Source organism: Crotalus tigris, unplaced genomic scaffold (assembly GCF_016545835.1).
Source record: "Crotalus tigris isolate CLP2741 ecotype Arizona unplaced genomic scaffold, ASM1654583v1 scf7180000017585.4430047, whole genome shotgun sequence".
In the NCBI taxonomy this organism is placed as follows: domain Eukaryota; kingdom Metazoa; phylum Chordata; class Lepidosauria; order Squamata; family Viperidae; genus Crotalus; species Crotalus tigris.
Window position 1 is genome coordinate 1,923,032 of NW_024096493.1, and position 15,245 is coordinate 1,938,276.

General features: G+C 37.0%; 1 protein-coding gene across 6 annotated transcripts in view; it reads right to left on the reverse strand.

Moving 5' to 3' along the window:
* Positions 1 to 2,524: 2,524 nt before the first annotated feature.
* CEP78 (centrosomal protein 78) overlaps positions 2,525 to 15,245 on the reverse strand; it is a 28,554-nt gene continuing 15,833 nt past the window's right edge. For 5 of the 6 annotated variants that reach the window (XM_039361142.1, XM_039361128.1, XM_039361119.1 and 2 more), the window contains exons 10-17: positions 14,287 to 14,304; positions 12,881 to 13,016; positions 11,550 to 11,595; positions 11,213 to 11,356; positions 7,222 to 7,299; positions 6,349 to 6,515; positions 5,739 to 5,889; positions 2,525 to 3,426 (exon numbers count right to left, since the gene is read on the reverse strand). In XM_039361142.1, the coding sequence (XP_039217076.1) occupies positions 2,932 to 3,426; positions 5,739 to 5,889; positions 6,349 to 6,515; positions 7,222 to 7,299; positions 11,213 to 11,356; positions 11,550 to 11,595; positions 12,881 to 13,016; positions 14,287 to 14,304 (1,235 nt within the window). In that variant the 3' untranslated portion in view covers positions 2,525 to 2,931. The remainder of the gene's footprint in view (positions 3,427 to 5,738; positions 5,890 to 6,348; positions 6,516 to 7,221; positions 7,300 to 11,212; positions 11,357 to 11,549; positions 11,596 to 12,880; positions 13,017 to 14,286; positions 14,305 to 15,245) is intronic. The other variant, XM_039361153.1, reaches the window with a different exon arrangement.

Below are 15,245 nucleotides of genomic sequence, written 5' to 3' on the forward strand. Positions count from 1 at the left end.
GTTTATGAAACTTTCTGTCCACTGAGGTTTGCCTGAAACATTTATGTCATTTCAAGAAAACCAATTTTAATCCAAATTATCAGATTTTTGCTTAAACTTTATATTGTTTCAAGATTGATTAGGACTAATGTAATAAATCTGTTCAATTAGCCTGGGAGAAAAACAAAACAGGTATATCAATAATAGATGGGGAACTCAAGGACTTTTCACTTCAAAATAAACTGTGTAAATAAATAAAGTGTTTATGCCAACCCAGAGTCATTGGGAATTAGGCAGCAAACAAATGGAAAGAAAGAGAGATGGAGGGGATTATTTTTAGGGAATGGGGTAGTACAAAGAGAGTAAACCCATCAGGAAAAGATTCAGCAGTCGATCTGCATTTGAAAGACAAAGGCTACTCTTTTGAAGACAGCAAAGCCCACATTCTGGATAGAGACCATTGAACTGAGAGGTAAAAGAGGCCATTTATATTAACATTAAGCAGCCCTCTTAACCTAGGGGGAGGGATACAACACCAAAGTCCTTTCAGCAGTTCTAAGAAAATTCTACCCCATTTGCACTGATACAGGTGATCTTGAGGGCATAAACCCCCAAGTGGCCTCAAGAGATCTCGGAAAGTGCGAATCCAAAAAGAAGCGTGCTGCCGCTCAGCCCCCAGCTTGCCCAATTTCACCAGGCAGCAAGGTGCAAAGCTGGTAAGCTTCACACTGCCCTGCTCAGCCTCTCGGCACTGTGGGGAGAGTGCTCCGCTGCCTGACGAAAGCAGGCAGGCTGGGACCTGGGTGGCGTCACGCTTCTTTTGGGATTTGCGCTGCCTGGGCTCAGCCTCTTGACACCAAGCCAGATATGTAAGTAGGCAAGGGCCATGTGCTGGCCACTTCCAGGTGATGGTGCATTTCATTCCTCACAAAGGGTGACACCTCCTCAGCTGCATTTCTTACCTGTTTTTCTCCCTCCCTCATCTCAAATATTTTCCCACGACTCTGTTCTTAGGAAAGAAGGAAGGACGGAAGGAGGGTCTGAGGGAAGTCCTGCCTTAATCCTGCCCTGCCCTTTCACCATCCCCTTGCCCCCTCCTCCTGGCCTATCCTGGGGGTCTCCCATCCTACTGCTAAGGAAGCTTTGGATACAAAGCCGGGTCTCCTCCCATGGAGAGGGAGTAGGCCTCCCTCTGACTTTGCCCTCGTACCCATCATGAGCAGTCTGGCTAAGGAGAGCAAGCACAGCAGCAGCAGCCTTGAGGAGGAGGAAAGTGCAGCTGGGCACCCCTTTGGGGAAGTGGGGCTGGGCTTGGTGCCGCGGGTGCTTGAGGGCCAGGCTGGGCGTTTGACCTCTGCTGCCCAGGGCTCCGGGAAGCCCGCAGCACCATCCAGCCCCCCCCTCGCGTGGCCTGGGAGGAACAGTGAGGCTTTTCCAGTGGACCATGCCTTGGCACTTGCCCCAGTCCCACCCTTCTGCCAGAAACCCTCAAATCTGTCGCACTCCTGCCCAGGCGCCCACAGGCACTCTTTACGCAAATGATGAAGAGCTGGCCATGCCCACCCATTAGGCCACACCCATCCAGGCCACACCTACCCGGCCTGACAACCGCAATGCTGATGCGGCCCTCAATGAAATTGAGTTTGACACCCCTGCTCTAAACATTATGACCATTCAGTGGCACTGAAAAAAGTGATTTATGACCAGTTTTCCCACTGAAGACGTTACAGTATCCTTACACATGTGATCAGACTTTGGGTGCTTGATAACCAACAGGTATTTACAATGGCTACAGCATCCCAGGATTCTGGGATTATCATTTGCAACCTTCCTAGGGTGCTTGACAAGCAGTCAGTGGGGAAGCCAGATGCACTTAATGCCTGCATGATTCACAACTTCAGTGATTTGCTTAACAAGAGGCAAAAAATGTCATAAAATGGGGCGTGACTCACTTAACTGTGTTGCTTAGCAATGTAAATTTTGTGGGCTCAGTTGTGATCATTGAGGACTACTTGTAATGTCTATTTTATTCAAATAGGTTTTGAATAACTAGTTTTCTAGTTATTTTATTAAAACTACATTATGTACTTTTATTATGACAAGGAAGTGGATAAGTTGAGATTACTGGGTTTTTTTAAAAATGTATTTGGGACTTGGCTTAATCAGTGGCTGTGCGTTGTCTCAGGATGTGTTGGGTTATGTATCTTTAAAGTTTGCATTTAATAACAGTTTAATGAAATGCAGGGATATAATATCTAGTTATTAATGCAAACCTATTCCGTATACTAACTAGATATATAGAAGAAAATCAAGCTTTTATGTGAAACAAATTGTTTTTAATAGCCAAATTATTAAAATAAAAAAAGCTTGAATTTTTCAAGCTATCATTTAAAACAAGTTATATTTCTGGCGAAAAAAACACCAAGGGTTTTTTTTTAATCTTTTTAATTTTAATTGCTTCACAACAGCAATGAAACTCAATTTGAGAATGAATAAAATTTGGCATTATTCAGATCACCAAAATGAATAATAACAACAAAACATCTTTTTTTACTTAGAATCATGTAAAAACTTTATTCACATTATAATTATGAGAATTTGAAACACACCAGATTCTTTATAAAACAATATAAAAACCAAAATGTGCAATCAATCTTTTTGAATACTGGCAACAAAATTCTTAAAGACTCACCTGGCAAAAAGGTATCTATAAAAAAGCAAATCCTTACATGCAAGAGTAAGAAAGTTTTGATGTTCCAGATTGTTGCTAAGTTACAACTTTCAACAGTTCCAACCAGTATGACGAATCATATGGGATGCTGGAATTGTTATTCACCAGCATCTGGTCTCTGCTTCTCTACTTTTGCCACCATATGAAAATTATTGCATAATAATTTTGGATAATTCCAAAAATGCAGTAAATTGATTTTAGTGAACAATCCAATGGATTCTTCAAGCACTTCCTACAGAATGGATGCTTTCTTGTATTTCAGAATCAGACTCCACTCTGTCATTTCTAGAAAGGTCAGACTGTTGTAGATTTTTATCTTCCGCAGTAAAGCCCATGGTGTAAGAAAGTTTTTTTGAGGAAACTTTACTACTTTCAATAGTAGGAGCACCAAATTTGTTACTAAGCATATTGATAATGGGTTCAGAGACAGATAGTCGAGCAGTTAGTATTTGCCTCATAGAGGAATCCCGTGCTTCCAATTCTAGAGGTTGGCTGTTCTTCTCAGATGCTGCCTGGATGGGTTTTGATTCATGATCCTCTATTCGCCAACTATCTATTTTAGCTTCTATGTCTTGCCACAAGCTTTGCTGGGATGGACCAAGACCCTGAAGATCTTGAGTTTTTGCTGTTGCAGGTAGGTCACTATTTACTGCTTGACATGAATCAAAGTCCTTCTGGAAAGTGAGAGGATTCAGAAAAGCAGTAGAGCCAGGATTCTAGGAAGAACAATAAAACAATTAAAAATGACTCTCTGAAATAATATTGTATTTTTAAGCATAATCTATTTGCAAACCTAGCAGATATTTTGGCAGGAAATTCCACTGATAAGTATGTCATGATACATAGACTATTACTGTTTGCTGCATAAATTAAAAAGAAAATTAAACACAACAAATAGCCAGAAAGTGCAGAAAACATGCAAATCTCACAAAATCTTCCAAATGTGTAGTTAATAATTGCTTCCAATATCTTCCTTTTTGTGTGATGGTTCAGCCAGTTAGCTATGCTGCTAATGGCATATGCTACCATCAATCACAAGGATGACAATTCCTGAATAAGTCATTTCACAATTTAACAGTGCCACTTCATATGTCTGAACTATTTGTTCAACACAGATTCAAAAGACTGAAATACTACCACAACTCAGTTCAATTAGGATGTGAACCAGTTCATTCCATGGTTCCTCTATTTCAGAACTATCTCAGTGTAAAGATGTAAAGATAAAATATAACATAGAAGCATTTTGAGGCCTTGCCATTTATGTTTTTTAGAGTTAAAAACATAAAGCACAGCACACATTAATTATATTTGATAATACAGTATATATATTCATTATATGATGTATTACATTTAGAAGATGTTGTAATTTCTTTTTCAAAATGTTGTATAATGCCAACGGACCTCTCATTAGTAAGTATTTTGAGAAACTGAATGAAGTCACTCTATGTAAAGTGCTTGAAACACAAATTCTTGTACTAAATGTTTAAATAGTTGTCAGTGGTAGCCACAAATTATGAGGAAATGACCCAGGCCAATTGGTGGGCTTCCAGTGAGCACCATGCATCTTCAACTTGCTGCACAGTAATGCAACAAATTATAAAAGGACAGAGAGTATGTTCTGGTTTCTCTCTGTGAGCCCATAAAAGGCTAGTTAAAAATTACTAAGAGAATTATTTGAATACATATCATAGAAATGCTAGTAATAATAACAATGATGATATTTGGTACATTGTGCTTCAGGTATCTGTTGGTCTATTTTAAAATCCCCCAAGATGTTCATAAATTTTTTTCAAATATGTGGTCTCAGTAGCTTTTGTTAATAGTAAAGTTAAACTTTCTACATGAATTCCAGTGCATAAGTTTTATCATGGCAGTGCTTTTAATAATTTTGCTGTACTCATTAATGAGAATATCTATGGCTTCATTTTTGAACTTATACAGTAATACAGACCAATAGACACCTGAATCAAAGACAGTAATCTTCAGCATCATCATGATCAAAAAGAATAAAATGTGGTTCACAGAGTTAGCAATTCCAGGAAACAATAAAATTGACAAAACATTGAAAAAATGATGTATTAAAAAAAGACAAGAAACCCCCACACATGTACACATATTATCCTCCCACTTGAACATTGATTAATACATTACTACAATATGGGTTTCCCACTCTTGCGAAACAGGCCTAGAAAAGTTTGTTAATTGGAGCTCTTGAACCCATGCCATTTTCTATTTCTTAAAGTAAATTACAGGGAGTCCGTAACTTACAACCATTCATTTAGTGACCGTTCAAAGTTACAACAGCACTGAAAAGAGTAACTTGCGACCATTTTTCACACTTATGATCGTTGCAGCATCCCCATGGTCACATGATCAAATCTGGATGCTTGGTAAGCAGTTCACATTTATGACAGTTGCAGTGCCCTTTTGCAACAGTCTAAAGAGCAAAGTCAGTGGGGAAGCCAAATTCCCTTAACCACCATGTTACTAACTTAACAACTGCAATAATTCATTTAACAACTGTGACAAGAAAGGTTGCAAAGTGGGGCAAAACTCACTTAACAACTATCTCACTTAGCGAAAGAAATTCTGGGCTCAATTGTAGTCATAAGTCAAGAACTGCCTATAACTGGAATTATATTGGAATGGTGGTCTCTAAATCAATCAACCAAGTTATAAAATTAACAGATTCACTAAATATTTGGAAATTTTAAAATTTAATGGGACTTTACACCATTGACTTTGCAAAAACAAATGCTTAAAATTTCCTACATACTATGAATTCTACGCTCTTAGTTAGAACCCAAATAATCAGAATACAATATAGCTGAAAGACTATAATCTTCACTGAATCAATACAGAAATTGTTATTTCTATTATTTTCATTATTTACAAGCCTGTTCAAAAGTATCAGAGGAAAGATAGAAATCCAAGAGAACTCTGTGAAAATTCTGTAGGTAAAAACAAGCAAACAGTTTTTTAAAAAATACAAATTATGTATTTTGGGCAGTTGAGTTAACAAGCTTACTTTAAAATTCTGCATGTGTTCTTGCCTTTCTTCTTCAAATGACTTCTCCCTTTCTATCACAGTTGGCTTTGTAGTAGAAGTCATTTGAGGATGATGTAATACGCCAAAATCTGACTGATCTATACCAGCCATTGTTGCAAGCTGTCCAAGACTGCAAAATATGAAAATATGACAAATGCACTTAAAAATAGGGAAACCATAAATTTTTAATTTAAAAAACTAAATTTATATAACTAAGCTCTGAAATGGTAGAAGAAACTAAATTACTAGAGAATAGACAGAAAAGGCAGGAGATTGAAATTCAAAGGAACCAAACCCCTCCCAGATACCAGCCATGCTTTAAAATTATAAGAAAATTTACACCATCTTCAGATATATTTTAAATATATCACAACTGGAAGAAAAATAAATACAATAAAAACAAAAAGATTTGTTCTGTCCAGCTTTAAAACCAGCGGAAAAAACCTTCAACAAATCAGTTTTTGCTTTTCAAGAATGATTAGCTAATTTTGATATTTTAATAGATGAAGCATTGCTATTCTTTAAACCTGTTATACACAGATATATAGCATCAAGGATCATTCAAAAGGCAATCAATGGCCTCTCTTACCCAGCATCTTTAAGAAGATCTAAAAAAGCATGAAACTTTTGGAAAGAATTCTCAATGCTACCAAGCACTCCTTCATCTTCTAATATTATGCTGGCTACTGACTGTGCATGGACAACTTCTGAGAGAGAGCAATTTAGATTCCGTAACTGAGTGTTTTCCAGTTCCAACTATAATAAATAATGAAACAAAATTGTATTAATACTGCAAATACCTCTTCTTCAATAAAGATTTTTGGAATGAAATGCTATAATTTCCTTCAGATGCTTCCCTTCCTTTCTGGTGTCCCAGATCAAAGATGAAATAAGAAACAACACATCTGAGGGCAGTAATAAAGAAATGGAGTAATGATGGCCAGATAAATAAATAAATATTCATCAATTAGGTTACAAATTCATCTGCAAGTTGAAAGTCCATCAAGAAAAGGACAAAGAGAGATCAAAACTAGTGTTGTGCTACTTCTCATTTGAGGAAGAAAAATGTTTTTGCTACTATGGTATCAAAATTATGCAGCTTATCAGAAATCACATGGTGCATTATGAAAACTTTAAAATGCCCATTTGTTTATACAGATTATCAGTCCATGAAACCAAATATACCTAGATACTATATTAAAAGGGGAAATGGAGAAAAATCAAAGGAGGGGGTATCCCAGGAGATATTGTAGTGGTGTACCTGATAACTCAGTGTATGTTCCTGTAGGTTTTGTATTTGGCTATCATGCCAAGTAAACTTAGGCTCTTTCCAGTTCTTATCCCAGCAATATTACATAGCATGGAAACTAATTTTTTTATAAAGTGGAGTTCTTCAAATACTTTGAAGAAAAATATTATATCCTATTGCATGTTGGTATTCAAGAAAGAAAATGATTGCTACCTCCATTATCCGTTCTTCAGCAATCATTCTTGCTTTTCGTTCTTCTTTTAGTCTCAAGTAACATTCTTCATACTCCATCTGTCAAAAAGCAGACTATGCTAATCTTTGATTTTAATCATAATTTGTTGAATACGCTATATTATGCAAGCTAAAACCAAAAGCATACATTAAAAGGTAGTGTTAATTGTGAACCAGTTATCTCAGAAAAAAAGCTCAGTGGTAAAGTCCATATGCTTTACCTGTACAGAGATCCCAGCTGCAACCTTGAAAAATATTTGAAGTATTGGGGTAAAAAGTCCCAAACCTAGGAGAATGACTGTCAACAGATAAAATTAAATCGATCAATAACTTAATAAAAGGTACTTTTAAAGACTATAAGTGTATATTTAAATATCAATACATAGATTCTAAAAGGGATATGCATAAACAAGTGGGACTACAGGATCAGAAATTTCATCAAAATGACAAAAGCAAGGCTGCACCCTGCCAGTTTTATTTATACATATGATGTTCTATAACAGAGGTCCCTAACCTACGGGCTGCGGGCCACTACCGGGCTGTAGCCCATTACTGGGCTGCAGCCCACTACCAGGCTGCAGCCTCTTGGCCACTGAGCCGCATGAATGGCTGGCCAGTGCACGTGCACGTGTGCTCACCCCACCTTGCGTTGGCACTAGCTGAACCATGAGCCTCTCACCGACACTAGCAGCCCCATTTGCGGAGTGTGCATGCTCACGGCCTCGTTCACTTGCCCACACAGGCAGCCACATTTGCATGTGTGTACATGTGCACATAAAGATGGCCCCCCTTGCTTTCCCACTGGGCCACCAACCCAGAAAGGTTGGGGACCTCTGTTATAGAAAGCATATAAAAAGGGTGTTGATAAAACAATGCTGGTCTCAACACATGCCTCCATAGATACCTTTATAGTCCCCGCTTAATGTCCGATCATTCCGCAAATATTCAAAGTTTTAATGGTTTATGAGTGGTCCTCAAGAGTTCCAGCTATAGCAGAGCCCCCATATTAACAAAATTCAGGTCCACCCACATTTACAACTGTCTTTTGACCCCCTGCTTACACATTGCTGCCAGCTGTCCCCACCATCTGGTTCTGCCCATATTGCACGCCACTACTATACTTGGAGTCTTCTTCTGTGCCACTTTTTTTTTTTTTTTTGCACAAGTGGAGCTGCAGCCTCCATTCATGCCCCACCCAGGCCCTCTTTCATGAAAAAAGCCTGGATGAAAAAAGGTTTTGGATGAGTCATGAGTAGAGACCCTGGCTGGGACTCGAAATGGAAACCCTGATATATTGTGAATGGAGGCCTTGGGCAGGTATGAATGAAGAATCTTGGAGGGGCACAAGAGAAACCCACTGCATGGTGCAAAAAAAGGTGACAGAAAAGAAAGCTTCCATTGGTACAGTATATAGTAGATACAATGGCTACATTCCGATGCCACAGTTTAAATGTTTTACAATTCTCAAGTATGTTTTGATCTAGAAACAAGTAAAGAATTATTGTTGATGCACATCGTTGCACACCTCTGGTTTTAAAGATTTGGAATACTGTTTTTATAGAAAAAATATTCTAAATTGCAATTCCCACATTATGCACTCAATATATACCATGGCCAACAAGGTATGCAAAGAATATTCAGTAACATGTCAAGGTTTCCTATCCCTAAAATAAGCTCTCTATTCCTAATACAGCTAATACGTTAAAAGATTGACTAGTATGAATACTTGCTGCTTTTCTCCTTTCTGCATTTTCTCTGCACACCACTCAAGTATATTCTTTAATGGAGCCTGATTTTCAGATATATCCATTTTGTCAATTCCCCAACCAAGATTTAGCAATAAATCTCAGTTTTGATACTTCACAATGTATCTTGACTGCTCCACTGCTAGATCTGGTACAAGAGTCACTATACAACTTGCCTAGATAAAAATATTTAATATAGGCAAGAATAAAGCCATACACAATCACTGAACGCATACTGCCTGTCAGAAAATGTATAATTGTGGGATTTAAACGTTCAGCTTTTTCCTCCTGCATTTCTGAATTAATGCTGGGTGCAGCACGTGATGGCCTTAAACCCAAACAACTGCTTCTGTTTACATAGTATCCATCTTTGGTTTAGGAACTGTTTACTCTTGCCTTGACCCTCACACTCTCCAATATTCTTGAATTCCATGTGTCATGAGGGTTTCTATAACCTGTCTTAGTTTCTGGTGAGATAGAGATTCTTTGTGCATGTTTCTTAATACATTAACAGTAGACCAGTGTACATGTTTCCCTTATTTATTTAGTCACACACAGGTAACATGGAATACATTTTCTCACTAGTTTGTTACACTGTCGTGTTGATTACTATATCTCACCATCTAAAGATGATCCAACCTTTAAAGTTATTCTTATACTACATGTTATTTCCAAATAGTAGCATAGATTAAGTTAAAATTAATGATTTACTATTCATTTTAAACACCTATTCTGCTTTTTTTCTTCTTGGTTCTTAATTAATTCATTTAAGAAATACAGGTAGTCCTCAAGTTACGAATGCAATGGAGCCTGCAGCTGTAAATGGAGGCCTGGAAGCATGCACACGTCCCTTCCAGCCTGTTATCAGCAGGAAAGGCTTTTTGCAAAAATTGCAAAAGGCTTTGCAAATGCAGAGAAGGCTTCAAAGTTTCAGCCCTTACCTGCATTGGTAAAGTCTTTTGTCGCAGTTCTCCACCAGGCCTCCGTTTGCAGAGAATAGCCTAAAGTACTGTACAATAGCCTAAAGTACCTACAAGATTAGTAGGGTGAGATCTCAGTACTTTAGGCCTCCATTCTCTGCGAATGCACAGAAGGCCTGGAGCAGCCAAAAAAGTGAAGGATCTCTTGATCTTCGCTAGGTGAATATCCACAGGCCTAGTGCCTGGGGGGGGGGGGGAATAGCCAGGGTGCATTTTGCAATGCCACTGCGGTCGTTCGTAAGGGTGAACGACTGCCATGGTGCGGCAACATTCATAATTTCAGGACTTTTTCGTAAACAGTAAGGGGTGCTTATCATGTAATTTCGAATGTTCACTAAGGGAACAATCGTAACTTGGGGATTTCCTGTACCTTCTTTTGACAGAGATTGGAAATCTATCTATATGTGGGGATGACTTTGAAGAAAGAGGGAAGGGATGCTGCCTAGGAATCAATCAGACAAGAGGGACAAGATCTCCCAGTGGCTTAATGTTCAGAGAGAGAGAGAGACTTAGGAAGGACCCGATCAAGCAGTGAAAATTGACAGTGGGAAGTCTGTACCTTCACACTTGCAAGATTCTGCTGTAGCCTTACAATAAAGTAAAATTAGTTCATCTAGTCCTATTTTCTGCCTGGTCCACCTGGGACAGCTGACACCTATCTTGCAAGTCTCCTACTCTCTTGCCAAGACAGGAATTTCAAGAATGATCTCTGATCCTCCAGGTGTACCGCTAACAGCTAAGCATCTGGCAGCTGGGTTGTTATAACACTAGCAAGTAGATGTAGATACTAACTTACAGAATGTGGAATGTCATGATACAATTAACACAGCCACTGGGAGGTTCCTGCCTCCCCCCAGTCTGTCTCTCTCTTTCCTAGGCAACATCTCTTTCTCTTTTCTCCTCAAAGCTATCCACAAGTTCCATTACAATGAGTTTTGACAGTTCAGGGGGGGGGGAGAATCATGTCTCCTTGCCTAGCAATTAGGCAAGACTTACATGTGTATTTTTTATTTCACTTAAAATGTCACAGGAAAGAAAACTGCCACTATTCCAAATTGTGTAACTTTATAATCCCTCACCAAGATTAAATGAAATGAAGATATCAATCCTTATTAAGCATCTACACCTCATTTAAGATCCGTATTTAAAAAAAAGGATACTGCAATCTTATTATGGATAATTTCCATAATATTGCTATTAGTAATTGTTTTATAAATTGTTAAGCCAGACTTGATTGCATAACCATACCTGTAACTGATGCCACTGTTTTAAATTGATTAATTTGGGGGATTCTATGGTATTCTTTTTGCAAATCACATTGTCCATGGTACCCTCTGTCTCAGTTTCAGATGCTGAAGCACTTTCTACAGTCACTGTCACAGGAATACCTGTCTGAGTAGATAAAGCAAGTATAACTATATTAGTTCTAATTCTAATAGTTCCACTTTATAAATAAATAAATCATATTTGGCAATATTGGCAAAGTTGACAACAAGTCAACTGTCAAAATCATGTAACATTATGAAATGCTCTTCAAAAAAATCAATTATAAAAGTTTAATTTGTTGATTAGGATTTTTTTTTACCTGTATCTGCAATGGAAATTCATGGGTACTTTTTGCAGATGAAGCCCTAAAATAAGAAAAATGTTTTTAAAAAATTTAAAAACAAAATACATTTCCAATATCCAAAGATTTAACACAATAAATCTATCAATACAATAAATCCTATTTTATCAGAAGTATTTGATCATGGATATATCTCAATACCTATAAATTAACCTTTAACCTTTAATATCACCGATCTATGTACTATCAATGCAGATCTCCACAATAAACACATGCAAAGCATTACATATCTTTTTTTAAAAAAAACTTTAGCTATAGAATACAATGTAAACAGGAAGCCATGCTTCTTAAACATCAGTCTGTCAAGAACTTGGTAACAATGATGAAGTATGGATCATGAAATAATATTATTTCTTGTTCTTCAACACACTGCCATTTATCCCTACTATTTCCAGCAGGAATCAGAGAAGCAACATGCTTATCAACTGAATGTCAAATGATTCAATGCCAAATTTACTGTACCAGAATTGGATGCTCTATTGTTCCTGTGGGGAACGAGAAGTGACTGAGTGGATTTGGGTGAAAGAATTAAGAGACTTTTAACATTCAACATAAGTGGCTCAATTTTAACAGAGATATGACATACAGAAGATGATTTATATATTTTATAAAGACATGCAATTGCATTTCATTAACTTCTTTTTCAAGCAATTCAGATCCATTCTGTTAGCTGACCAGGATGACTGTTTCTTTGAATGTGGCCAAAGTCTGTTTCACTGTCCATTAAATGCACAACAACCTAATCATATCAACTACATAGCTATTTATTTCTATTTATTTTGCTTTTAGAGGAACTCTGGCAAATGACTGTAATAAAATCTGTTCTAGGAGATAGTATTTAGAGTTTTTATAACTGTTTAGGTTTTCACTGTGTTTGTAAAAATATTGTGGTTTATATTGATGTTGTTCCTTTTATGTGATTTTAATAGATGTTTAATTCTTATTTATTAATTTTTTTTAATTCTGGCTGGCTATATTTCAGTGGCAGAAATATTATTTTTAATTTTTTTTATTGAGTGCATATAGGGTCTAGCTACAATCACTCTGTGAAACTATTAATTAGAAGTATTTTGTGAATTCAATTTTTCAAAGCCACAACTATATATGCAGCAGTAGAGAAAGCATGGAACCATTTTCAAAACTATACTTTTCTGTCTAAAATGTATCTATTACTTTGTGAAAATATGTATTCCCACTCCCTAAGAATAATTTATTTTCTTTTCCCACATTTACATACATACACGCATATATTCATACATACATAACTTAACACTTTCAGTACATATTACCTATGATGCTTTGCACGTTCAGCAGTACGCCAGGGCAGGAAGCCATGTGCTCCTGGGGGTAATGGCTTTGGAGCATAGTTGTCTTGATCCCATGAAGCTGTCTTACAGGAACTGGGTGATTTTTTTGATGAAAATCCTGAACCAAGCAAAAGAAAGAATGCTTTCAAATAACCCACATAAACAAGTGTTGAATTTTTGGATTAGAGAATATGGATGGCATTGAGTTTCTACTATAAACACAATTGTCTAAAAAAGTTATTCAATCTAGCAAGAAGCTATTTCATTCCACAAACTCTAGATTTAATATTCAACAATTGGAAGCTACCCCCATGTAATTATAGCTGTAGAAATGATATAATTATCTTCTTGATACCCAATTCTTCCAAGTGATCCAAATTGGTATTTTGTAGATGTCAGCACATCTGGAAGGTGCCAGATTGGACAAGACTGAAAAAATGATTTGATTTTCAGAATTTACTATTAATTTGCTTAAAGTTTCCTTTTCATGCTTCTGAAAATCAGACCATTTTTTTTCAGAGAAAATTTTACTGCACTTAGGAATACTCAAGGTCATATGTCAAATAAGTAAGGCATCATTTAGAAAACAATGATAACCAATTTTAATATTAAAATAATTTATATAATAAACTGTCTATGGACCTTATTTTTCATGCATCCTGTATATTGCAAAAGAAAGGGATATTTTCTTTTCATTTTTATTTTATTTATTTATTATTAAACTTGTATGCCCCCCATCTCGCCAGTGATTACTCTATGTGGCTTACAGACGTACAATTAAGATACACTGTAAAACATTAAAACACCGAGGAACAACTAACATCAAGTAACATCACACCTTATAGCAACTATAAACAATATTTTATACAGAGCCTAACAAATGTTATTAGAAAGCGTAACAATTTTACTAACAAATTTTTCAACTAAACTTTTTATGAAAGGGTGAGATACTTCATCAGTTTTTCGTTTTCATTTCATTCACTTCAGTTTTTTCATTAATTTTTTATTTCAGTTTCATTTTTTGCCATCAAAGACTAATATGACCTTCATCTACATGTCTTAAATACAGCTGCAGTATACATTATAGCTCCTATAATATCGTAATGTGATTCTAAACTGCCAATAAAAACAAGCACGTACATGTTTTCAGCCTTTCCTATTCTAATTAGGATGTGCAAAATGCTTCATTTCAAACTTTTTCAGGTGTGAAACTTCATGAAGTGGGACGTTTCAAGCATTCTGCAAATTATATGCTTGAAACACTCTCTTTGGTGCTCAGGACAATAGTTTCACATTTGGTACTTACAATACAATAATATGTAGAATTCATGCCAAAGTGAATAGAGGATTGCAGTTTTAGCTCCAAAAATCTCATTTTTCATGCTTACCTCGGTGTCTCCAAATTACTGAAGTGAAAGCATAAAAAATAGCCAAACAAGAAAAATCAACCAAGAAAACATAATCTAGATACTTTTCCATTTATAACATGAAATTGAATTTATAACATGAAATTGAATGAAACTAATACTGTGTTTCCCTGTAAATAAAACTTAGCTTGATTTTTAGGGGTGGGCCTAATATAAGCTCTTCCCCCAAAATAAGTCCTAGTTTGGGGGCGAGGCGCACACCTAAAAATCAAGCTAAGGCAGGGGTGGGGGGGGTGGAGCTGCACATGCGACCTGCACCCACTTACGAGGCCTCCCATAAATCGACACCTGCCTCTACTTGCTGGCCCACTTCTTCTGCAGTGTCCCCCGGCCTGCATTTCACAGTCAGAGGCCTTTCCGGAAGGCCTCTGTAGCCGAGAACCGAGCTATGGATTGAATCCATAGCTCAGTTTTTGGCTGCAGAGGCGTTCCAGAAAGGCGTCTGACTGCAAAATGCAGGCCGGAGCTCCATTCTCAGTTACAGAATGAAGCTGCTCCTTCGGCCACAGAAGAAATGGGCTGATTGGGCAGGGCTGTCGGTGCTGCCACTGCGAGTTGAGTGGAAGGACACCCTCCAAAAATAAGATATGGTGACTCTTTTGGAGGCAAAATAAAAATAAGACTGGGTCTTATTTTTCGGGGAAACACGGGAACAAACTAAGTCAAGCAACTCAGTACTCTCAATAGAGAGCAAACATTACAAGGCTTATTTTTCCTTTGTACGTTTGAATCAAGCTTGTCTTATAAACTGATAATTTGAAATTAGAAAACCCAGATACATACACACAATAAAAACTATATTTTTTCATGTTTATCAATGTATACAGAAGCTTGGGCTTCAGAACAATATTGAAATGCTTCTGTTATCAGACGAAAAGCTGATATTTAATATACATGTAACTCAACATTCATCCAAACTA